Below are 23,858 nucleotides of genomic sequence, written 5' to 3' on the forward strand. Positions count from 1 at the left end.
TAAACACGTGTGCAAAAGTAGATGCTTCGGGAATTCTGGTCTCCATCTGGGTTAAGTCCACTCTGACTTGAGCCCAGAGCTCCTGAGTTAGGAAAGCTAAGCCTCTCCCCCAGGCTGTCTCCTGCTCAGCTCTGATGTCACTGAGACAGTGGCAAATGGAGGACTATTAGGGCCAGGCCTCAGCCTGCCTTTGGGATCCCATGTAGTCTGGGATTCGTGGTACCAGCAGGTGGAAGCTGGGGCAGGACCCACAGAATGGAGACAAGTCACCATGGAGACAAATGTGAGTGTCCAAGAGAATGGAGAGGACAAGGCTACCTCATCTCGAGATGCTGTGTCGATTTCTGCAGCCAGAGACTGGGCTTTGGTCTGGGTTGCAAAGAGGTTCTTCGCCTCGTAGAGGCTGAGGCTCAGGATCTGCCCATTTAAATCATCATTCTGATCCCGCAGCTTGTGATTCTCCTGTGCCAACAGAACAAAGGTATCATGAACTCTGGAAAGCATCCAGAGCCCGCTGGCGCCCATGTCCCTGTGTCTGTGTCCTCAGCGGGAAGGGGAGTTACAGCCCTGCCTGGGAGAACCGAGGTGACAGAGGTCTTCCCTCTCTAGGGTCCTGTAGGGAGCTCTGCCCACCAGCAGCTCAGCATGCAGCCCTGACCTGACACAGGGGAGGTGCTATTCTGGATTCTCTGTGCAGAAAGGGAGGGCTGGTTTCCTGGCTCGTCCTGCAGCCATGTTCTGGACCCTGCTTAGTGGGAGCTGCTTCAAGACACCCTTGCCCCAGAAGGCAGGTGACACTATAGCTCCGCAGCTGCCCCTCAGACTCTTACCTCTAGCTTATCCCAGGAACCTGGGAGCCCCTGGGCAGGTGACAGGCTAGCGGTACTGGAGGAGACAGCCACTAAGACTTTTGCCTGGGTGGATGAACTCAGGTGTGGTCCATGCCCAACTGAGTTTGGACTTCACTCCCTTCTTGAGCCACTGCCCCCTCCTGATCCCACGCTAACACAGGCTGCAGCATCAGGAATGATGGGACACCATGAGAAGCAGAATCTTAAAGACTTAGGCCCTATCTGACTGAGGTCCCAACCCAGCCAGGCAGCATCTGCAGCCTGAGCATGGTTCTCTCATTCTAACACCCAGAACAGGACAGGGGCCTGAGAGTGCAAGAACCACTGGCCGCAACCAGAGGTAAGCTGCTTGCCTGAGTGGGGGATGGGATGATGGGCCTTGGCGATCAGGTAGCTGAGAAGAGACAGGAGAGGTGGCAGGAGGCAGACTGGGGCTCGTGGCTCCCCCCTTCTAAACAGAGGCCAGAATGGCTGACCCACCCGCCTTCAAAGCCACTGGACATGGCTCTGGGGCCTACCTGCTTCAGACGCTTGACCTCATGTTCAAGTTCCACCTCCCGGGCTCTGGCGTTGAACTCGCCAAGGCCAGAGGAGCTGCGGCCCCTACCTGGCCGCTCGCAGTCCAGCTTGTACATCTGTAGGTGCTCCAGCTCTCTCCGCAAGTCCTCAATGAGCTGTGTGGGAGAGAAGCCTGTTGGCTGCAGCAGTGATGCTGAGAGGAGACCCGGGGGCCCTGGCCTGTGACTCACCTCCTGTGTCGCCTCCCGCTCCTTCTGGAACTCCAGGCGGTTCTGCCGCAGCTTGTCCATCATGCGCTTGTAAAGGTCCATCTCGTCCTTCAGTCGCAGGCTGGTGTCCTCCAGCCGGTCAGACATGCGCTGCCGCTCCTAGGACAAGGCAGACACAGTCAGGGCAAGCATCCTGAGAGGGCCCTCGCACTCTGCAGGACCTTAGTGTGGCAAATGGACAGGCAGACAGACACCTTGGGGACATCCTAGAAACATAGCAGGAAACGTCCCAGGCCCCTGATGTCCTTCAGTAGTGTCAGACAGAGATTGAAAAGCAGCTGTCTGTCCAAACAGGAGCTAAGCTCACCCTCTTCAAGAAGAGAATTCTACAATGTAAGGCATTTACAGTATATAAGACAGGCTAGGGGGCTAGAGAGATGGCTCAGCTGTTAAGAGCACTGACTGTTCTTATGAAGGTCCTGAATTCAAATCCCAGCAACCACATGGTGGCTCACAACCATCTGTAATGACATCTGATGCCCTCTACTGGTGTGTCTGAAGACAGCTACAGTGTACTTACATATAAATAATAAATAAATCTTTTTTTTTTTTTTAAAAAGACAGGCTAAATTTTCACTGTAGAAAACTGAAATTTTGTAAATTCAGAAACGAAAGTCATTCACTTTTCCTTCCTATTTAATAAACTTGCTTTTGTTTATCTTTAAGACAAAACTCTCATGTGCCCTAGGATGGCCTGCTCAAAGTTCATGATGTAGCAGAGGATGACCCTCTTTTCTCTGCAGCCTGCGTGCTGGGATCACGTACCCTGGTACATCTTCTCTGTAGGGAAATACGTCAGTGCTCCTGTGACTGCCATCCAGCCCTGACTGCCACCACTTTGTGAACCCAGATCTTGCTGGGACCTGCGGCTCACCTCGTCCAGCTTCTCGGTCTGTGACTTGAGTCGAGCCACTGTCGTTCTCAGATCTGTGTTCTCTTCCTCCAACTGCTGCACCCTGGGAAAGAAAGATGGCATGGCTCAGAGACTCTGGAGTAGAAACGGCCTTAGAGACGAGGCATCTGGCAACCAGACTCCGCTTCCAGGAGAAAGAAAGAAACTACCACCTGAGAGAAAATGGAGACAAGAAAGAAACAACTACCACCTGAGAGAAAATGGAGGCAAGAAAGAAACAACTACCACCTGAGAGAAAATGGAGACAAGAAAGAAACAACTACCACCTGAGAGAAAATGGAGACAAGAAAGAAACTACCACCTGAGAGAAAATGGAGGCAAGAAAGAAACAACTACCACCTGAGAGAAAATGGAGACAAGAAAGAAACTACCACCTGAGAGAAAATGGAGGCAAGAAAGAAACTACCACCTGAGAGAAAATGGAGACAAGAAAGAAACTACCACCTGAGAGAAAATGGAGACAAGAAAGAAACTACCACCTGAGAGAAAATGGAGACAAGAAAGAAACTACCACCTGAGAGAAAATGGAGACAAGAAAGAAACAACTACCACCTGAGAGAAAATGGAGGCAAGAAAGAAACAACTACCACCTGAGAGAAAATGGAGGCAAGAAAGAAACAACTACCACCTGAGAGAAAATGGAGGCAAGAAAGAAACTACCACCTGAGAGAAAATGGAGGCAAGAAAGAAACAACTACCACCTGAGAGAAAATGGAGACAAGAAAGAAACAACTACCACCTGAGAGAAAATGGAGACAAGAAAGAAACTACCACTTGAGAGAAAATGGAGGCAAGAAAGAAACTACCACCTGAGAGAAAATGGAGACAAGAAAGAAACAACTACCACCTGAGAGAAAATGGAGACAAGAAAGAAACAACTACCACCTGAGAGAAAATGGAGACAAGAAAGAAACTACCACCTGAGAGAAAATGGAGACAAGAAAGAAACAACTACCACCTGAGAGAAAATGGAGACAAGAAAGAAACAACTACCACCTGAGAGAAAATGGAGACAAGAAAGAAACTACCACCTGAGAGAAAATGGAGACAAGAAAGAAACTACCACCTGAGAGAAAATGGAGGCAAGAATAAGAAAATGTCCCACAGGATAACTCAGGTCCAGCGTCCCTGATCCAAAAATCCCAAATGTTCCTAAATCTAAGGCTTTTTGAGCACTAACATGATACCACAAGCCAAAATCCTGTATACCATGAAATGGCTTCAGGTGCGAAATCATTAGTGCCTTTAATTCTGGCACTCGGGATACAGAGGCAAGAAGATCTCTGGTGAGCTGGAGGACAGCATAGTTTACATAGTGAGTTCCAGGGTGGCCAGAGTAACATGAGACAGTCTCAAAAATATGTATGTATGTATGTATGTATGTATGTATGTATGTATGTATGTGTGTGTGTGTATATATATATATATACACACAGAAATATATATATATTTCTATGTATATGTATGTATGTATATATGTATATGTGTGTATATATGTGTGTGTGTATTTATATATATATGTATATATATATATATATGTATGTATGTATAAATAAACTACTCTCAGTCCATAAGTTACTTTTTAACTGTGTGAGTTCAGTGTGTTGTACATGTACCTAGGGGCAGAGGGGGTAGTGTACATGTGTCACACTGAAAATGAGTTTGACCTTATTTGAGACAGAATCTTTTATTAGTTTGCCAGACCAGCTGACCCTCCAACTTCTGGGGGTTCTCCTATCTCTGCAGCAGAACATTGAGGTTACAGTACACACTGCTGTGTTTGGTTTTATGTACGTTCTGGAGACATGAATTCTGTATGGCACTTTACCCACTGAGCCATCCCCCTGGCACCATCAGCTATTTTAAAAACAAAGAAGCCAGGCTTGATTGTGTATGGCTTTAATCCCAGTACTCAGAGGCAGAGGCAGGCGGGCCTCTAAGTCTGAACCTAGCTGGTCTACAGAATGAGTTCTAGGACATCCAGAGAGACCCTGTCTTGAAAAAAGAATGGGAGGGAGGGAGGGAGGAAAAGAAAGAGGAATGTCATGTTTAGACAGGATCCTATCTCCAAGATGTATGTATACATAAATATATATTTCAAAAATCTAAAAATTTCTGAAAGCTGGCCTTCAACATGCACACATGTGAACACACATGTACATACACAAAATCCTTCATGAAACACCGAGGAAGGCCACTTCTTGGAGGAGGAGGAGGAGGAGGAGGAGCAGCAGCAGCAGCAGCATAGTCCTAAGTATGGTAAGCACAGGGCTCTCCTGTTAGCATCTGTAGTCTTAAGGCTATGCCCATATCTGCTTTCTATTCTCCATCCCTAGCCCTCATCTGGAATTCGAAATGCTCACGGCAGCTTCTCTGATCGGAGGCAATGATCCTCTACGGAGTGATTCCAGACAGCTGCCCTACAGTGACCCAGTGGCACTCAGATGGTTTTATAGGCAGGTGAGATGGCTACAGAACGTACAGAACCACACCTGACTCTGGCAGTGCCCTCGCCCCAGCTACTGCCTCCTCTTTCTGGAGAGGCTTTTCTCGACCTTAATGAGGCCTTGGGTACCCTAGGGAGGCCTCCAGACAAGGGCCAGGGAGGAGTCTGGACCTCCGTGCTAAGTGGTGTGAAGCTGGCTAAGGAAGTGAGGAGGGAGTATGCCAATGATGGGAAGTACTGTCCATGGCTGCACACGAACCGCCCCAGGAGCTGTGGGAAGGGCAGCAGGTAAGATTATCCTCAGAGCCTGACCTTCTGTGCTCCTGCTTCAGGCCCTGCTCCCTGCCCTCTCTCCTCTACCTCTCTGTTCCCAGCCACCTCTCTTGAGCCTTTAAACACACCATTTAAAACAGGAGTGTTTAACGTGAGCAGCCACTTAGGACTCCAGCCCCAGAGCCATATGCAAATAACAGCCTCGAAAGCCGTGGTTCTCAATCTGGGGGTCCCTTATCAGAGAGCCTGCATATCTGACATTTATATTACAATTCTTCATAGTAGTAAAATTATAGTTATGAAATAGCAAACAAAATAATAACTTTATGGTTGGAGGTCACCACAATATGAGGCACTGTAGTGGAGAGTCCACAGCCTTAGGAAGGTTGAGAAGGTGTTGGGAAAGGTGGGGAGTCTCAGGCACATGAGTTGGGAGGTCTCCTCACCAATCTCTGCTTAAACACCCAGGCCAGGGAATACCAGGACAGTGCCTGTCCCTCCAGGGGCCCCACCACGCCCAGCCAGTGACAAGACCACAAAGCACATGATGCATGGTGTGGGGCAGGCAGAGAAGGGGATAGAGGAGGTTACACAGCAGACAGAAACACTGTGACCAGGGCCGGTGCTGTTCTTCCAGTCTCTGACTTGAGTTCTAGCAAGGAATGTATGCAGGAGGCCACAGGCTCAGCTTACCCACACTCAAATTCAGGGGATGAGCTGACAGCAGGGGGCGCTCCAGGCCTAGCTATGAGACCCAGCCTTCTGACCCTCCTCTGTGGCTTCCTCTGCCCAAGCACCATGGCTACCACGAACTTTCACTCTGCCTACTCCCTGAAGAACTGGCCGGTGCCATTTTATAGTATCTGAAGTAGAAATGCTAGGACGACTGGCTCAGCTTTACTGGAAACCCTCGGGCGCAGAGGGGCGGGGGCTGCAGGCATGAGGCCTGGTGCTCCCCTGGTGCCCACCTGGTGTTGAGCAGCTCCAGCTCTGTGCTCTTCTCCCGCTCCAGCTTGCAGTAGACCTCACGGTGTCGCCGGGCCTCCTCCTCCAGCGCCTGCTCCGCTGTGGTCTCCTGATCCTTCACCATCTCCTCCAGCTCGTGCACCCTGAGGTGGGGCGCAGACACGTTCAGTCGGGGCACACTCTCCATCTCCCATCCAACAAGGGCCTGAGCCCTGTCAAGGCCCCCAGCACACTCACTGTGACCGTGGTGTGTTCCCACCCTACGGGCCCTGAGCTTAGCTGACAGGTGAATTAGGGACACTGTGACATCTAACAAGAAGTGTGTCAGTCACACTCCAGGGAGAAGCAGAGCTAGAGAAGAAGCTCCAGAGGGGAGAGAGGCCACACGGAAGATGGTGAAGTCAGCAGGCTTGGCCACAGCTACACTAATGGCTTCCAAGTCTTACCCTCTCTTTTCTACGGACTTCCTGACCAGAGCCACTCCAATTACTTAGGTCCATCCTGGCAAATGGCCATAAGAAATCCAGAGCCAGGAAGAGGTCAGGCCCCTCTGGAGTGATAACCCAATGCTGACTACTGGAAGCCTACAGTTAGTTGTCCAACAGTTCACATCAGGCTGGGCTGGGGCATACAAAAAGGCCATGTGGGGACCCAGCATGTGGGGACCAGACCCAGCACAGAGAAGTCTACCAAGTTTCTTGCATCTGGGAGGCCAGGCAGCATGGGAGGCATCCTTCCCAGTCTCCTGCTATCTGTCCTTCCCAGTCTCCCTGCTATCTGTCCTTCCCAGTCTCCCTACTGTCCATCCATTCCATCACCACCTGGCCACACACAGCGCCTCCTGGGCCCTCCTGCCTTCCACTCCCTGCCACAGGGGCATGTCCCCAGGAAGGGGGAGGTCAGGCCCTAGCACTCTAAGCCAGTGGCTCTCAACCTTCCTAATACCTCCCCCTCCCCGACCCCCTACACCCATAAAATTATTTTACACTTTATAAGTGTAATTCTGCTACTGTTGTAAATTGTAAGTATCTGATATACAAGATATCTGACATGAAATCCCTGCAGGGGTTGTAGCCCACAGGTTGAGAACAGCTGTTCTCACTTGGTAGGAGTCACAAGCCCTGGGGCTATACACCCAGGGGAGTTATCTAGCAGGTCTGGAATCTAGATCAAGTGGCTCAGAGCCGGAGAGACTGGGGACCCAACTCTGCGCTCCCCGGGGCCACCGTGCCCCTGACCTGTGCACCAGCTGCATGTTCTCTTGCTTCAGCTTGCTCTTCAGGCCCCCGCTCGTCAGGCTGTCATTCTCCAGCTCTGTTACCTTTTTTTCCAGGAAGCTCACCTGCAGCATGGAGGGTGGGGTGGGGTACAACAGGCTTTTGAAGCCACGGAACCGAGAATCTAGAAAAGCCCACAACAAGGATCTCCAAATGACTATGCAAAAAAGAGCACTCGTATTTTGAGAGGAAGGGAGGGCCACGTGATTAGAGCCCCTCTTGCCCTGAACTCCTAGGTGGGCATAGGGTTCAAGTCCCCAGAGAGCAGCCCGGAGCAGGTCCCCCACATCCCAGGAACATGCAGACAGTCCCAGGGCCCACCTTCTCCGTGATGTCATTGTCACAGGAGTCGATGCTGTCTCGGAACAGGTCCTCGGTGCTGCCATTACTGCTGCTGAAGTTACTGTTGTGCATGAGCTGCCTGTGGGGGTGGAGGGCACCTGCCTGCCATGTCTGCCACAGCCTGGGGCCCCAACTCAGGCTACGGGCTAGGTGAGTTTTCGGTACAGGGGCTGCCAGAAAAGAGGTCACAGGAGGAATACTCCACAGGACCACCTGACCTTCCCACCCAAATGACTTCTACTCTAAGGATGGTAGACAGGGCCGTTCCCCAAGCCCGGTCCTGAGTGGAAGGGTAACACAAACAGCCATGGGCACACTAGAAGGCCCACTAAGGTTGACAAAGTGAGGATCTGAAGATGCTGACCCTACCAAGTGGGGACAGGGTGGCAAGGGCATGGAAAGGGGCTGCTCCGCCCCTCTGCTGTCTCTGAGTGGTAAGCACTCAGCTCTTTGTCTCCCAAGAGGGTCTTACCGTCCAAAGGCTGTGCTTGAGATCTTCCTGTTGGGGCTGGAGAGAGAGAGAAGGGGGACACAGTCACTGAACAGAGGGTCATGAGTACACTTCCACACACTGCCCACTGCACGACACTCGGGTATGATGGGCTGAAGGGACATCACTCATCACACCTCACTCAGTGAGGTGCTGCAGGAAACGCCCCAGGGGCAGCTCTGCGGGGACGCAGTACCTGACCTTGTGCTGCGGGTCCCGCCTGGCCCTGCCCCTCTGGCTGCGGCCTCACCTGTTGGCCTTCAGGTTCTTCAGCCGGGCCTCCAGGTCGTTCAGCAGGTTGATCTTCTTGCAGCACTGAGAGCAGTACACGTCCAGCAGCTCGCTGTTGTAGGCGTGTCGCATCTTCCTTGGGGTCTGTCCCGCACTGGAAGGGGGGGGGAGGCAGGGAGGTCACTCTCTGTGCTACTGACAGGCTGTGCCCTGCCCCACCTCACTGAGCTTGTTCAACTTAGTTCCCCGAGGCTCTTATTTCTGTTTTGTGGCAGAGGAATGGAAATAAACCAGAGCATCCTTTCCCTTGGCTGCCAGAGATAGAGGTGTAAGTGTGCGTGCGTGCGTGTGTGATGCATGTGCGTGTGTGTGTGTGTGTGTGTGTGTGTGTGTGAGAGAGAGAGAGAGTGTGCGTGTGTGTGTGCGTGTGTGCTACCAATTAGCAGATAGGGCATACTGAGAGTTAATGTCATAGGAAAGAATGACTCCGGCAGGCAGGAAGGAGCCACAGAAGGTCACTTGAAAGGTCCTTAGAACACTGAGGTTCTAGGAGGCAAGATGACATAGACATTCCCTCACAGGGGTCTGCAGACTCCCAGGCCAATTAACTGTTTCTTCTCCAAAATAAAAGGCTTCCCTTTTATTATGTGGCCCACACCCACCCCCGCCCCAACCAGATGTAAGACGGTGGCACCCTGCCTGCCAAAAGAGCCTGGCAGTAGCCCTGGACAGAGGAAGGATGTTCTTTGCCTGTCTGGGACAAGGCTAGACTGGTTCTGACATTTTCCATGGACTGCAAATGCCACCCAGAGTAAGGGAGCACCTGGAAGACACTGAAGATCCCAGATCTGAGTAGACATTGGTTCTGGTCTCATCGTCGGGGCAAGGGCTGCTGGGAGCACAGTCCACGTCATCCCCCTCGCCATAGTCTTCAAATTGTTCCTCGTTGCTGATAAGAGAGGCGGTGGAGTGAGTGGAAAGGTCTGATGTGGTCACGGATGGAGTGAGGACGAGGCACCTAGGGCCATAAGCACCCAATTAGTGGAGGGCTGAGGGCGTGACCCGCACGCAGTGTCTGGGGGGAACCAGCCTGGCCCAACAGATCACAGATGCCTGGATAAACCTGACCCTTTTGGGGACCCCGTCCTAAGGAGAACATCCCACATAGAAATGTCTCCATAAGAGATGAGTAGATTGTGCCATCCCCAGACAGTGAAACACTGCTTATTTCTTAATGGCTTAGCAACAGAGAGATTAAAATTACACTATAATTATAGTTACTGTATTAGAATATGCATCAGTAAAGCAGTTATTAAATTATAGAGTATCAAATGATTGTTGAAAGACTCATAAGCATTGGTAACAAGGCAGAGAAATACATATCAATGATAAGTTAGATATAAGCTTTGACAGTGATTAATACATTTATTCTGGGACAGTGTCATACTATGTTGGCAGCAATAGCGCACACCTTTAATCCTGGCACTCAGGAGGCAGAGGAAGGTCTATCTATAAATTCAAGGCCAGCCTGTACTATATAGATTATTCCAAGTCAGCCAGGGCTATACAAGACCCCATGTTTAGAAAAGTGAAAGGGGAAGGGAAGGGAGAAGCAGAGAGCACATGAGAGTAACATGGCCATGGGACTTGGGTTAAGGGTTATTTCCTCTCATTCTCACTTTCCTCATCTTTTCCAATCTTTAATTATCCCTTAATTTTTCAAAATTTATTATTATTATTATTATTATTATTATTATTATTATTATTATTAGTGCATGTGGGCACATGTACACTCCTGCCACCATCCCATGTCCATGAGTTCTGGGGCTCAGGCTCGGGGCACCTGGCAAACACCTTTACCCACTGAGCCAGCTTTCTAGCCCTCTTTATCTTTTATCATGACAAGTAACACAGGTGAGAACCAGCCCCCAATTTATAAAGTGGCATGTCTAGTCCAAAGATGCCTAATTCTAAAGAATTATCTACAGATGTCAGAGACCCCACACTCTAGGGCATCTCATGGACCACCCGTGGGAAACATGAGGGCCTGGTTGGGGCTGACTACAACCTGAGAGCAAAGAGACCTTCAGCTAGTAGCCTGCCTGCATCCATCTTCCCCGAGGCAGTCACAGCAAATTCTCTGCTCACCCGCAGACCATGACTCCCCAAGCCCAGGGAGTCTACACTCACAATGGGAAACGTTTAATGGAGGGTGGGGATGTGGGGAGGACAGATGAACACCTGGTTAGTTCTGTCCCTGGGGAACCCCAGCTTCTGTGTAAGGACCACAGACAGCCCTGCTGGCAGGCGCTAAGGAGTCCCCTGGCACTCAATCTGCATTTTATTTATTCACACTTTGTCCCCCCTGGGGGGGGGTCACTTGTACTTCAAGCTGAATGGCTCTCAACACTCCCTTTCCTCTTATAAATGTGAGTGAAACTTCACTGTGGCTGGGAAGAGAATACATTGCTGTTAGGGTTGGGGGATACCTGGGAGATACCTAAGGAGGAGGGGAGGGGTTGGGGGAGGGACTCTGTGAAGGGGGACCAGGAGGCAGAATTGTGTTTAAGATATAAGTAAATAAATTTACAAAAGAGGAGCTGAGCTCAGTCCCAGCACCCACAAATGTCCCTACAAACTCACAAACACCCTCTCTGAGCCTCCACATAACCCAGCATGCACACCCACTCCGGCACACACAATTCAAAATACATATAAATGAGTCTTAGACACTCAGGCTGGAGAGCTGTGTCCGTGGTTAAGAGCACTTGCTGATCTGGCCGAGCACTCAGGTTTAGTTCCTAGCACCCATATGGGCAGGTAGCTCACAACCATCCATAATTCCAGTTCCAGAGGATCCGACACCCTCTTCTGCCATCTGTGAGTAACAGGTACACATGTGGTGAATGCCCACATATACATGCAGGCAAAACACTCATACATATAAAAATACATCTAACAATAAGTCAGATGTAGCACACGCGCACACACATACACCTTTAATCTCAGTACTGGGGAGCCAGAGGCAGGTGGATCTCTGATTCAGGCTGGCCTGGTCTACACAGCAAGTTCTAGGCCCATCAGAAATACACACTGAGCCCGTCTTCCCTGCCTCAGCAGGCTGACTTCTGCACGGGGCTTATAATTCCAGCATTATCCCTACTATCCAGACACCTGGGGAAGCAACACGCGAGTTCTGATCCTATAAGGTGTCACGGGTACTTTCTAGCTCCGGGGCCACGTGCCAATTGGGTATACTCACTTGTCCTCTGGCAGGAACAGGCCCCCCAGCTCAGGCTCCTTCTCCTCGCCACAACTCCTGACAGAGCCCTCCGGACCTTGGCTGCTCTCCATGGGGCTGTCCATGTCTAACTCCTGGGGTCCCTCAGGTAGGGCCAATGTCATCGCTTCCTCTTCGTCTTCCTGGAAGAAGTCGGGTTCCCTGGGGAGGAGCTCGCCATCAGTAGAGCCAGAGAAGTCGCTGCCCTGGAAAGTCAGAAGGGCAGAATAAGTAGGGTTGGCTCCTGAAACTCAGTACTCACCGGTCTACAAGTGCATCTGCAGGGACTGGGGGTGGGGTGGGGTTGTTAGCAGCAAGGGGCTCTCATGGTGGCTGAGTCTCGAGAGCTCAGTAAGGGTTCTGTCTCCCAGGCAGAGCCACCCATAGAAAAGGGCTACAACTAGATCAACTACCTTGAGGACTGGGCGGCTATGCTAGAGCCCTCATCACAGTCTGCACAGGAAGCCGCATATGTTCATGACGGCTTCTTGGCTGTACTGACTGAGGACCCGCCCTAGCCAACTGTCAGGGACAACCCTGACCTCACACAAGGAACCTGAGGCACAATGGTGCAGGGAAGTCCGCACAGCTAGGGTGCACCCTCCAAGACCCTGTACAGCCACAACACCTCAGGGCAAAAAAGAAAATAGTAATAATAATATATCTATTTGTCTGTCTGTCTGTCTGTCTGTCTGTCTTTCTTCCTTAAGCCACGTTGCCAGCTGTTATGTAACACTTTACTCAAAATTGAAACATCTTATCTCCCAGGTAACCCCCCTGAAGACAGAAAGTAAACTCAAAACAGTTTCAGGAACTCCCAGAAACTGACCAGATTCTCTTGGCCCCTCCCTCCCAAGACAGACTGCTGAGAGTCACAGCCAAGTTCAAACAGGTGGAGACCAGTCAAACAGCTTGAAAGAAAAAGAGATAGCCCAACTGCCTGGAGAAGGCTTAGGCTAGCTGAGGCACCTGGAAAGGACACTCTGCAGCCTCCTGGGCTGCCCGGAAGCTGTGTGGTACGGTATGCTCCAGGTTCCCACATTTTGTGAGTAGTATCCTGGGGTGGACTTTGGTATTATTCCACTAACAACCCCGAGAAAGTTCATGGATTCACTAGATGGACTTTGCTGGTACCTGTATCCATACTTTGGTCTGTTGTGGGCTATCCGGAGTAAGCAGCCAAGAAAAGGCTATGAGACACCACCAGCCAGGATCTCTCACTCCTGGGCCTGAGATGCTCCAATGCCTTAAATGATGCTGATGTGCAAGGAGGTTTGCTGTACCTCTTAATGACATCATCTTATAGACGAGTTCAGGTCTGGCTTATTTAACCTAATGTAAGTAGTTGGCTCAGCAAACCGTTCCCATGGTACTTGGCTTTTGAGAGGGCAGGCACTCCCAGTGGCTCTGCTTCCAAGCCGATGGTATACTCTATGTCTAGGGCTACCTGAGAACTGCACTGTAGGTGTTTCCTTCATCTCCCCAGGCTGCCAGGGAGTCAGAAGCCTCACAAAAGTGTCCACAAGAAGAGGTTGCAGGACGCCAGAAGCCACCTGGAGCTGGGATAAGCCTATGCCCTGCGAAACCTGGGGGCTCTGAAGAGAAGATGATTCACAAACATGGTTCCCTGCCTGCACCAGCACTCAGCGGAACCCAGATGGACCAATGAAATCAGCACAGGCAATCCCAAAGGCGGAGATCAGGGGGTGAGCCATCCAAGTCTTCCTCACACTCCAAGGGTCAAACCCACACACGGCTCCGAAGTCACTGAGCTACATACTCTCAGCTCACACAACGCTCACCTGAAACACAGGAACTAATGCGACAGAGCAGCCACTGACTACCAAGAATTCACATGTCCTACTTCTGTTTGGGGACAATTCTCCAGGATGGTCGTCTTTGTTCCCATTTTACTGATAGGGAAACAGGAGCTCAGAGAGTAACCTGCCAGTGTTCTGGTAGGCTGGGCAGAAGGTCTGCCTGCTTCTGCCTGCCACACACTCCGTTCCCTTTGTCACGGCTCCCCTCGAAGCTCACTAGTTTCCAGAGTTGGGTGTGATAAGGTGAGTCACTCTCTAGAGACTCGATGTTGGTGATGATGCCCAGGTTCTTCTCCTAAGGCAACAGTCCTCGTGCACACGCCACCCCTGCGGGAGATGCTGCTCAGCACAGAAACACCCAGGGGAAAGTGAGGGGTGGCTTGTCCCTCAAGGGAGCAGCTTGAGTCCTCTACGCCATCTCCCACGACGAGACCTGCCAATGTCACCTGATCAGACAGGCAGGCCAGGCTGGCATGAGACGAGCGGTGGGGACTGCCACCATCAGCCATCCAGCTGCAGGCAGGAGCTGCATCCGACCTCACTCCGTCCCAGGACGAGTCCCTTTACCCTTTCTAGATCACAGGCCTTGCCTAGGAGCCATGACCCACAATCCACTGCACAACAGTGCTCACCCAGTCCTTCACCCAGCGTCCCACAGCAGTATAGTGACACTACAAGCCACATATGCTCCTGGCAGGGTGGAAAGTGTCTCAAGGGGACTATCTTAGTCACAGGAAGGACAGAAGAAAAGCCAAAAACACCCTTCCTATCCCAAGACCAGATGAACCCTCCTTCCTGGTAGACTTTTGAGCAGAGGATTCATCTGCCCTTCACCTCTGACCTCTGACCTCTGACCATCTCTCACCCAAGAGTGCCAGAGGTGTACAGGGCTCTGATGCCCACTCCTGTCCCATCGAATGCAGATGAGGCTTAAAGCAGGCAAGTGGCTGCTGAAGCTGCCCAGCTGATGGAGGACCCTGAAGCCAGGCTCAGGCTGCCAAGAGTAACGTGCCACCCGCCCCCAGCTGTGTCCGCAGGTGCATGCCCACATTAACATTTTCTTTTAAAATTAACCTCTCCTTTTATTAACACCTTTTCATTCAACCCACAATTGTTTGCCTAAGGCAAGTGGAAATTTTAATTATAACTTCAAAATCATTTCCTGCAGCTTCCCCCCCAAATTAAAGCAGCATAAGGCAGGCAGTAAAAGAAGTGAGCAGGATGGCACAGGCCCTGCGCCGGTCCCAAAGCAGCCCTCCTCCTCGGTCTGCTCCCTCCTGCAAGGCCAGGCCTCTGTGGAACGGTGAGCGAAGTGCCGGGTCAGCAGCTCTCACCCCACACACCTCAGGAAGGGAGGCAGTTCTTGGGGGTACAGAAGAGGCCTCTGACCCCCACCATGTACCCCCCAGGCATGGAGAGCTAAGTCACACAAGGACCCTGTCAGAGCTGGTGATGTTCTCTATGATTCTCAAGTTGCACGGGGAAGGGAGACACGAGCAAGGGAGACACCCCCCCCCCCAGCAATAAAATCACCCTCCCGGGGGTCTAGGTGGCTCTGCTCTGTGCCATCCCCCAGCTATGCCTGCTCAGGCCAGAACCCCAAACAGAACCTGTGTCACGTGGGTTAGGGCACTGGAGAGCTTTGGGGACTGCGTAGGAGCTGATGATGAACCTCCGGGGGATGCCATGCAAACTCTACTCAGGCTGACGCAAGATGCAGGACTCTGTGCTGAACAAATGCAGGAGGCCCTGGCTGGTCAAGAGTCTCTCCCTAAAGTGCGATGTGTGATGAGATGAGGGGCAGCATCGTCATCACCCCACCTGATCACCATGCCGGTTGGAGCACATGTCTACACCCTGCATATCCCGTGGTGCCCAGGAACTGTCCTGAGAGCCGGTAGAGCAGGAAACTGGTACCCGAGGAGGTTGACTTTCTACTGAGAAATATGGATGCTCAGAGCAGTTTCTGAGTTTCTAGCTTCCAGAACTCTTCTTTCTTGTCCTGATCACCACCAGTGGTGTGTGTGTGTTTGTGTATCTTCGCGCACAGGGAGAAGGGAGGGTCATCACGCAGTTGCCCTGGCATTGAGTACACAGGTCCAAGCCGGGAGCTTACAGAGGCCTCCTCAGAGTCTGCACAGAGAGGCTACGGCTGGTCTTTCAGGAAGCTTCAGGAAGGCAGTATCCTCAACAGGCAGTATGGCTCTCTGTGGCCCCATCTAGCCTCCCAGGGCTCTGTCCCTGAGGGTGCAGAGGTGAGCCCTACATACAGAGTTCCTGTCCTTCTGGGCCACAGGGACTATACTCCCATGAGCCACCCTGGCTTGCTTGTGTCCAAACTCAGGGACACCTTCTTCCCCAACCTTGGGGTCCACGGAGTGATGGAAGATATAGTAGATGCAGTGTGCCCCTGTGTAAACCCAGGGGACCTCTGTGGCTAGGACTGCTGGAGGGCACAGCTCTGGAGCCTGGCAGTTAGTCCTGGTAGACTCAGCTGCTCATTAAGTCCTATGTTCCTGGACAAGACTCTACCTCCACAAGGCCCTGGGATTTCCCCTAGAGAGCCGGGACTGTCATTTTTGCCTGAGAGGCTGCATGACAAGTACCAGCTGGCAGCTAGGAAAGCTTAAAGAAGTCAGGCCAGGCATGGGGAGAGGCTGGGGGCTGTCAGGCCTGGCGTGGAGAGAGCCTGGAAGCTGTCTGCTCAGAGACCAGGTTGTCTCACCTGCCATAGGTCCTTGGCTGGTCAGCTAGCAAGAGCCTGACAGATATATATGGTTGGGCCTGGGGACTAATTCCAAGGACAGGGATTACTGGAGACAGTACTGAGCCCAAGTCCCAGGAAATAGGACCCAGCTACATCCCCGGAGTGCCCCCACCTCCATGTTTCCACTTAGTCCTCTCATCTAGGGATGAACAGAGCTGGCTCTAACTGGAAGTGGTTGCCAGAAGGCACACAGGCTGCCCAGGCAGCCCCTCTTCAGTCTCTCTAAGAGCTGGGTTCCCCCGTCAGAAGGTCCCACAATCACCCTTTCCTCTGTAAGAAGTTAGAAAGGGCTGAATTCAAGGGCTGCTGAAAAGACCCAGTATCAGTACACGTGCTGGGCTGTCCAAGCCTCAGAGAGGCTCACAATGGCCCACTGTCCCCGCTGTGCAGGCAGGAGGTACAGCAGGACCCAAACCAAACAGCTTCATTTGGTGTTTACCCTCATCCACCTAAGGGGGGTGGGGGTGGCAGAGGGGGAATCTCAAGGTCACACACCCTAGGTTTCCTGGCAGCGAAACAAAGATGAACAGAGAACACAGACGATACAGAGTGGCTACGTATTTCCATTCCCTACAAGGGCAGAGAGGGTGAAGTGGTGGCCACAGGGAGGTCTACATCCTGAGCCTCAGCAGCTAGCATTCCAGGAGCACATGACTGAGCATGGCCTGAATCAAACTGCACTGGGCCACAGGACCTGGACGACCATCCAAGGAGCATCTAAGGCAGTGTTTCTCAGTCCTCCTGATGCTGCCACCGTTTAATACGCAGTTCCTCATGCTGTAGCAACCCCCGTCCATAAGGCGATTTTCATTGCTACTTCAAACTGTAATCTTGCTACTGTTACGGATCAAAATGCAAGCATCTGTCATTTCTGATGGCCTTACGTGGCCCCCGTGGAAGGGTCGTTTAGAAACCCAGGAGGTTGCGACCCACAGCTTGAGAACCACTCACTGACTCACTGATCTAAGAGTTTGTTGTGGCCGCTGTCCAGCGGCGTGACTGCTGGATGAGGTGTTTCATCTCTGAGCATCCGAGATGCATACACGTGACCAGGATTGTCAGAGGATCTAATTAAGGACAATGGCTCACTGTCTGAGGACCCTGAAAACATGACAAAGAGATGGTGGGCGTTGGGGACATGATCTAGAGTGGGTTCCAGTCACACTCCACCACATATGAGCACTGTGGCCTGTAGGTCACTGAACTACCCTACCCAGTGCCTCAGTTCCCTCACCTCCACAGCTGAGCTAATCATAACTTGAGTTCAGTGAACTGGCAACTGTTCTAAGTAATTGTTCTTAGAATGTATGGGAAGGGCTTTGTGAGCTATTACTGTCATTAGTAGTTAAAGGATGGCCTCCAGGGGCACACCTGAGCATTCCGAATTCTATCCAAGCCCGGGGAGGCTTTCCCTCTGACTGACCCCTCGGTGATACACTGGGGTGGACAGAGAGGTAGGCTCAGCTCTAGGAGGCCAAGTTAGGTTTTCCTCCCTGCACCAGGGTCCTCCCATGCCCACTGCCTTGGCAGGTCTGTGTGCACATTAGTCACACCCTGTAATAAGTGTTAAGATGAGATGTTGCCTAGAGAAGGGAGTCCAGGAGGCCCTGAGGTGCGGGCTCATCCACCCCCAGCTCTGGCAACAGGCTCCACTCCGCAGGCGGTGACTTGGAGCCAAAGCGTAGCTCTGTGGGGACAGGGCTGGGTAAAAATAGCCTGGGCGGGCACATCTCAGCTTCCCTTGAAAACCAGGCACCCGTGGGTACACGTGGATCCCCCCACTGTAGGGAAGAGGCTGTAAGTGGGCACAGGCCAACAATGGAATCTCTTGTGTGTGTGGCCAGTTAATACCCTGGAGACGTGGAACAGGCCAGGGTCATGATGGGTTTTTCCTCTGGGTGGCAGGAACCTCCCCTCGAGGAGGAGCTCGAGGTCCCAACACCCCAAATTCAAAGAGGGTGGGCTAGGACTGCCTACAGTGACACATACCCTCATGACCCCAACCCATACTTGGCTGTTTTTTTCACATAGACATGATGACCATGGTGGCTGTGAAGCAATCCTGACAGTAACTGACTTCCCCTGGGGCTGCCAACCCTGCTACACACACACTGACCGGATGCTCGTCAGTGGCTACCTGGTGCCAATCAAAGGCCAAAGGTAGGATCAAGTTAAGGTTAGCATCCAAGCAAAAGACCAGAACCTTGACCTACGTCCAAGGCCAAGGGCACCCACAGGAGACCTGGTCACTATGCTACCTCCATTGCTCTGAGAGAAACCTGTGAGATCGAAGCTCCGTGGCCCTGGGCTCCTATTTTGGTGCAGGAGGCGAAGGTTTAGAAGGCAGGACAGACTACCATGTTTCTTCCCAGACCTACCCCACCCACCACTCCGAGAACGGCAGCCAGGGCAGGGTTTGGTCCCTGGGCTCCAAGTCTACTCCTGAACCCCAATGAGTCTCACCTTAGGCAAGACACCCCCTCAGCAGGAGCCCTCAGGTGACAATCTCTGTGCAGATATTCCAATGTTAACCTCAGTTGAAACTCAGTTGCAACTAGTCTCAGGACAGGGCGGGGGATGGGGGAAGGGCGCCGCAGCAACAATAGATGCTTCCTCTTTGGTTTCAAGTCATGCTGGGATTTCTCAGGCCTGTAGTGCTATTTACACAGAGCATGGGCACACAGACCTAGCCAGCCACTGCCTGTGGAAGCCCACACAGCCTTTCATCCCAACTTCAACTGTCTCCCAGGTCCCACACCGCTCTTAACTCCCACCTGCTGACAGGAAATGGCAGAGATTAGGGGAAGAGAGGCACACTGTAGCTCCCAGAAAAACTTAGAAAGGAGACATCAAACAGCCCAGAGCAGATCCGAGATCTGTTCCAAAAGATCTGGAGGCATGAGCAGTGTTAAGGGATCTAAAGAGCCAAGTCCACAGAGAGGGGCTGGCGTAAGGTACAGCACCAAGAAGGAGGGTCTGAGGTAGACCTGGCCAGCGCAGCTCTGACTGACAAGCATGTCCAACTGCCCAGAAGGCTGTGGCTCAGCCAGTGCCCGAGCTGGAAACCAATCAATGCCTAGGCAGACCTTTGACCAAGATTCCTGTGCCTTTGACCAAGGGCCTACTGACAGAGAAGAGAAAGAAGCTGCCCACATTGTTGGCCAGGGCCTGTTTGGTGCTGCCAAGGGACTGGCTGCTGCTCCCGTGTGAGCATGCAGGTGAGCAGGGGCCCTACTGCCAAGCCACACCCCTTGCCGCCACAGCAACCCAGAGAAAGCTGGCAGGGCCACACAGAAGTACTTCAAGTACTTCAAGGGGTAGGAGGCACTTAAAAATGACGGAGGATCCATTTACCAAGATGTAGCCCTCCTACGAATTCGTGCATCTTTTACAAGTTTCAAAATACATACAGAAAACTTCAGAGGACTGAGCGAGAGTTTCCCTCCCCTGGGGGGATGGAGCAGGCAATGGAGGATTAGAGGAAAGATAGGTGAGAATACCTCCAATCTGACCGTGTTCACACAGCACACTTCCCAACACCTGCTAGGAGAATAAAGCCAGCAGATGAGAGGCTGATGGGACTCTGGGTACTTGCACAGTACCAGAATCACACACACATACACACACACACACACACACACACACACACACACACTGCAGACCACAGGAAAGCTCAGAAACCCCCTTTCAAGTCTTTGAGCACTGAGCAGGCTACTGTTCTTTAACACAGTAATCAGACAGCATCATTAATGGAAAGACAGACACTGGCCGGTGTCCTCCCAGTGGAGCCCACAGCAGGAGGTACCACAAGTTACAGGTCACAAAAAATGGACCAAACCCCAAACAAACGAACACCATGCCTTCTGTGAGACAACTGGCCTGGTGAACCACAAGAACAGAAAAGGTCCCTGTGGCTCACACCTATACTCACAGCATGCAGGAGACGAAGGGAAGGGAAGCGCTGTGAGACTGAGGCCAGCCTGGGCTACAGAAACAATTCCAGGTCAGCCTGGGCTACAGTGAAACCTTGCCTAAAATCAAATAAAGGAGTGGCCTGCAACTAGATTAAGGGGGGTTTCTAGATCAGTGCCCTCCAACTTCAGTGTTATTTCATGTCACACGGTGGGGAATTAAACTGGGACGAGATCTGGAAATGTGTGTTTCCAAGTTGAGAGAGAGGGGCTAAAGAACATTTCTAGCAGGGGCAGTCACTGAGTTCGAGGCCAGCCAGGTCTACAAACCTACTTCCCGGGACAGCTAGGGCTACACAGGGAAACCTTGTCTTGAAGAACCAGATAAAAGTGACATAAACAAGCAAAACACCCTTAAAGAAAAACACTCCAGGGTCAGAACCCCAGAAACACCAGGCCTGGAGAACCAAGCACCCCGCAAGACCACCAGGGGGCAGGCAGGAGAGCTGCTGAAGAGGCAGTGATAGCTAAACCACCCCCCAGTTCCAAATGGTGCATTTGGTCAGGAGCCCTCGCTGGGGGTGGGCCTGTGAATGAAAGTGGGCTAGCTCCCTCCAGTGAGTTCTCCTGGGATCTTAGGCTCTGTGCTCCCTCAGTTTGCTCCTCCCTTTGGAGGAGGGCTCCCACAGCCCTTCAGTGATGTATGTAAATTTATATGTAAAACTCTCAGCCCCTGGCACCTACGAATTTGTTGTTGTGTTTGAGTAAGGGTTTTTTAAAGAAACAACTGAATAGAAACAAGACCTTCAGGGTGAGTTCTGTCCAACGTGACTGGTGTCCTTACAAACATGGTGAGTGAGCTCCGTCCAACATGACTGGTGTCCTTGTGAACATGGTGATACACACCTGTAAGCCCAGCACCCTGCAGGCAGAGGCAGGAGCACCAGGGACTCCAAGCCACCCATGAGAGAGCTACCTAGCAAATTTGAGGCCAGCCTGGGCTACATGAGACTCTATTTCATAAAACAAACAAACAACTCAGAAGAGAAATGAAGGTGTGTGTGTTGGGGGGGGTGGCGGGGGAGACTAAGGACAGAGACTTTATAAGAAATCCTCCTGATAGCACCATACTCTCAAATGTAGCTTCCAGAACCCCGAGGAAATCTATGTCAACCACTAGGTCTGAATTACTTTGATGTGATAGTCCCAACAACTAAAGTCCTTCCCTTTGCTTCAGGGGAGGCCCATAGGGATCCCCAATCAGTGGATGTTTCCACCCAGACTCCCCACATGTGTACACCAAATCCGCACAGGTGCCCATACACACAACAACAACAACAACAACAACAACAACAACTCCATGGATATTAAAAACTGACAGTGTGGAAGCCAGGCATGTTGGTGCATACCTTTAATCCCAGTGCTTGGAAGGCAGAGGCAGGTGGATTTCTTGAGTTCCAGGCCACCCTGCTATACAGACTGAATTACAGAACGGCCAGGCTACACAGTAAAACCTTGACTCAGAGGGAAAAAAAAATTGCCAGTGCAGTCAGACAGTGCAACAGCAAAGGTGGTTTTGTTTGTCCACAGTCCTGCTCATGGGTTATAAAACAGATGTGAATAGTGACTGGTTAACAGATACAGAGACAGCAGGCAGGCAGCCACACGACCACAGGCTCTGCATGTACACACAGCCTCTAATCCTGGGGCAGCCACCTCTGTGGCCAGAAGGGCCCAGTAATTGAGCAAGATATTTCCAGTTTCTCTACACCAGACAGTATTTCTGGCTACTTAAAATCCAGAGCAGATTTCTTCCCTTTGTTGTGGCCAGGACAGGAAGAAGGGCCTCTACCACTCTGGGGACACGTGGGCACCCAGCTCAGCAGCGATGCCAGCCTCCTGAGGGCCTTCCTCCCCTGCCCCCACAGCTGTTCAGTACAGTGATGGTAACTAAGGATCCAGCAGAGCCTGGCTGAATCATCTCCAAGAAAAATTCACAGGAGAGGAGGTGAACCCGCCTTCAACTCAGCCCCGGATGAGGTGTGACTGTACAAAAACCCAGGGTCTCATATCCAAGTGCCCTAGTAAATCTATTTTTTAATAAGAAGGATTCAAAGAGGATATCTGGTCTACCCCTTCCCCACTAATCAGAGTCAATGACCTTGATTTCCAAATGAGCACGTGGACTTCAGAGGCAAACTCCCAGGGTTTATGAAAACAGACTTTAAATTGCTTCCACATCTGGAAACCAAAGCGGCAGCTAGCCCCAAGAATTCCAGGCATGCCAGCCACGGAGAAGCAGAGGGTCCAGGGAGGCATTTCCTGTTAGCCTGAGGTTCCTTCACCCACCTATCTGAACCCACACAGAAGATCTCTCCACAAACAAAGAGGGCTTGTAGAGCCACACTGGCCACAGTCCAGGCTTCCCTCAACACATGGCCATTTCCCCTCTTTATGTCCACATCTACCATCTAAGACCACATGCACCTAAAACCTCACTTCAGACACCCCAGCTGTGTTCTCTCCCTGTTTTGTTTGTTCTTGGGATAAGATCTTGCGGTCTCTGTACCCTTGGCTGGCCTAGGACTCACAAAAACCTTCCTGCCTCTGCCTCCCAAGTGCTGGGATTACAGGCTCGCCACTACACTGCATTTGAGTTCTCAAAGAAATTATTCCCCAAGCACCCTGGGAAGATTCGGTTCCTATCAGTCACTGTGCCTCAGGCTCTCCCAAGAAACTGTGGGCCAGGGCAACGCGTGTGTTATTGTCAAAGCAAAATGCATAGACTACACTGAAGCCTGCACAGGGCTCTCCTGGCTCCTGGAACAGGCAGCTATTTTGGGCTACAAATTATAGCTTTTAAAGATGTGGCTGTTTAAAGTGAGGGCTTAATTATTCACATGGCCCAGCGCTCTCAGGCTGGCTTTGGGAGCTCCTTATTCTATGGCTGTGGTGGGAGGGGCATGGATTTCAGGTGAAGCCTTGGAAAGCAGTAGCCAGCCCTCTGTCCTCACCACTGTTGGGGAGTGTCCCCAGTGAAATGACACACAGCCTGAAACCCGAAGCCAAAAGGGGAACTACCCAACTCCCTCTGCCACAAAACCCCTCAGGCCATGGAAGGCCCAGTGAGGTGCCAACCTTCACCCACAGCTGCTGGAGAGGCTCTGTGTGGAGCAGACACACGAGCAAGCTGATGGGAGGGAGGGATGGATAGCCAGTGGCTTCCTCCCTCATCATGCACACCACCTAGGCCAGGGCCTTGTATGCAGACACCTCTCCTGCTCAGGGCTGCAGCATCTCTCCTGCCATCTTAGTGTGGGGTCCTTCCTGCCCCAGGGCCCCTCTGCTAGTGCCCTCCCAAGCTCTGCCCAGTAGGGGCAGGTAAGAGCACTGGACCAGAGTCATAGTCTGAGCTCAAAAGGCCACAGAGTCACAGGGGAGACCACTGCAACCCTTCAAAGGCATGCCAATAGCTAGGGCCTGCTCCTGAAGCCCTTCCACAA

General features: G+C 51.7%; 1 protein-coding gene and 1 long non-coding RNA gene across 8 annotated transcripts in view; one reads left to right on the forward strand and one right to left on the reverse strand.

Moving 5' to 3' along the window:
• Rab11fip4 (RAB11 family interacting protein 4) overlaps positions 1-23,858 on the reverse strand; it is a 106,382-nt gene that overhangs the window by 5,740 nt on the left and 76,784 nt on the right. For 3 of the 6 annotated variants that reach the window (XM_021176628.3, XM_029483748.2, XM_021176629.3), the window contains 11 exons: positions 11,840-12,063; positions 9,401-9,595; positions 8,597-8,731; positions 8,329-8,364; positions 7,836-7,935; positions 7,476-7,579; positions 6,240-6,380; positions 2,514-2,595; positions 1,601-1,738; positions 1,370-1,525; positions 319-462 (listed from right to left, as the gene is read on the reverse strand). In XM_021176628.3, coding sequence (XP_021032287.2) covers positions 319-462; positions 1,370-1,525; positions 1,601-1,738; positions 2,514-2,595; positions 6,240-6,380; positions 7,476-7,579; positions 7,836-7,935; positions 8,329-8,364; positions 8,597-8,731; positions 9,401-9,595; positions 11,840-12,063 — 1,455 coding nt within the window. Of the gene's footprint in view, positions 1-318; positions 463-1,369; positions 1,526-1,600; positions 1,739-2,513; positions 2,596-6,239; positions 6,381-7,475; positions 7,580-7,835; positions 7,936-8,328; positions 8,365-8,596; positions 8,732-9,400; positions 9,596-11,839; positions 12,064-13,659; positions 13,873-23,858 lie in introns of those variants that run through there. The other 3 variants (XM_021176630.3, XM_085829766.1, XM_085829767.1) reach the window with 2 other exon arrangements.
• LOC110304932 (uncharacterized) lies at positions 17,836-22,251 on the forward strand. Of its 2 annotated transcripts, none has more exons than XR_002379117.3 (3): positions 17,836-17,898; positions 18,476-18,604; positions 22,187-22,251. It is a non-coding gene; the product is annotated as an uncharacterized LOC110304932 (long non-coding RNA). The 2 variants fall into 2 exon arrangements; XR_015044860.1 differs by lacking the exon at positions 22,187-22,251 and adding an exon at positions 19,563-19,642.

This window comes from Mus caroli, unplaced genomic scaffold (assembly GCF_978045245.1).
Source record: "Mus caroli unplaced genomic scaffold, Mus_caroli_1 scaffold_13, whole genome shotgun sequence".
NCBI lineage: Eukaryota > Metazoa > Chordata > Mammalia > Rodentia > Muridae > Mus > Mus caroli.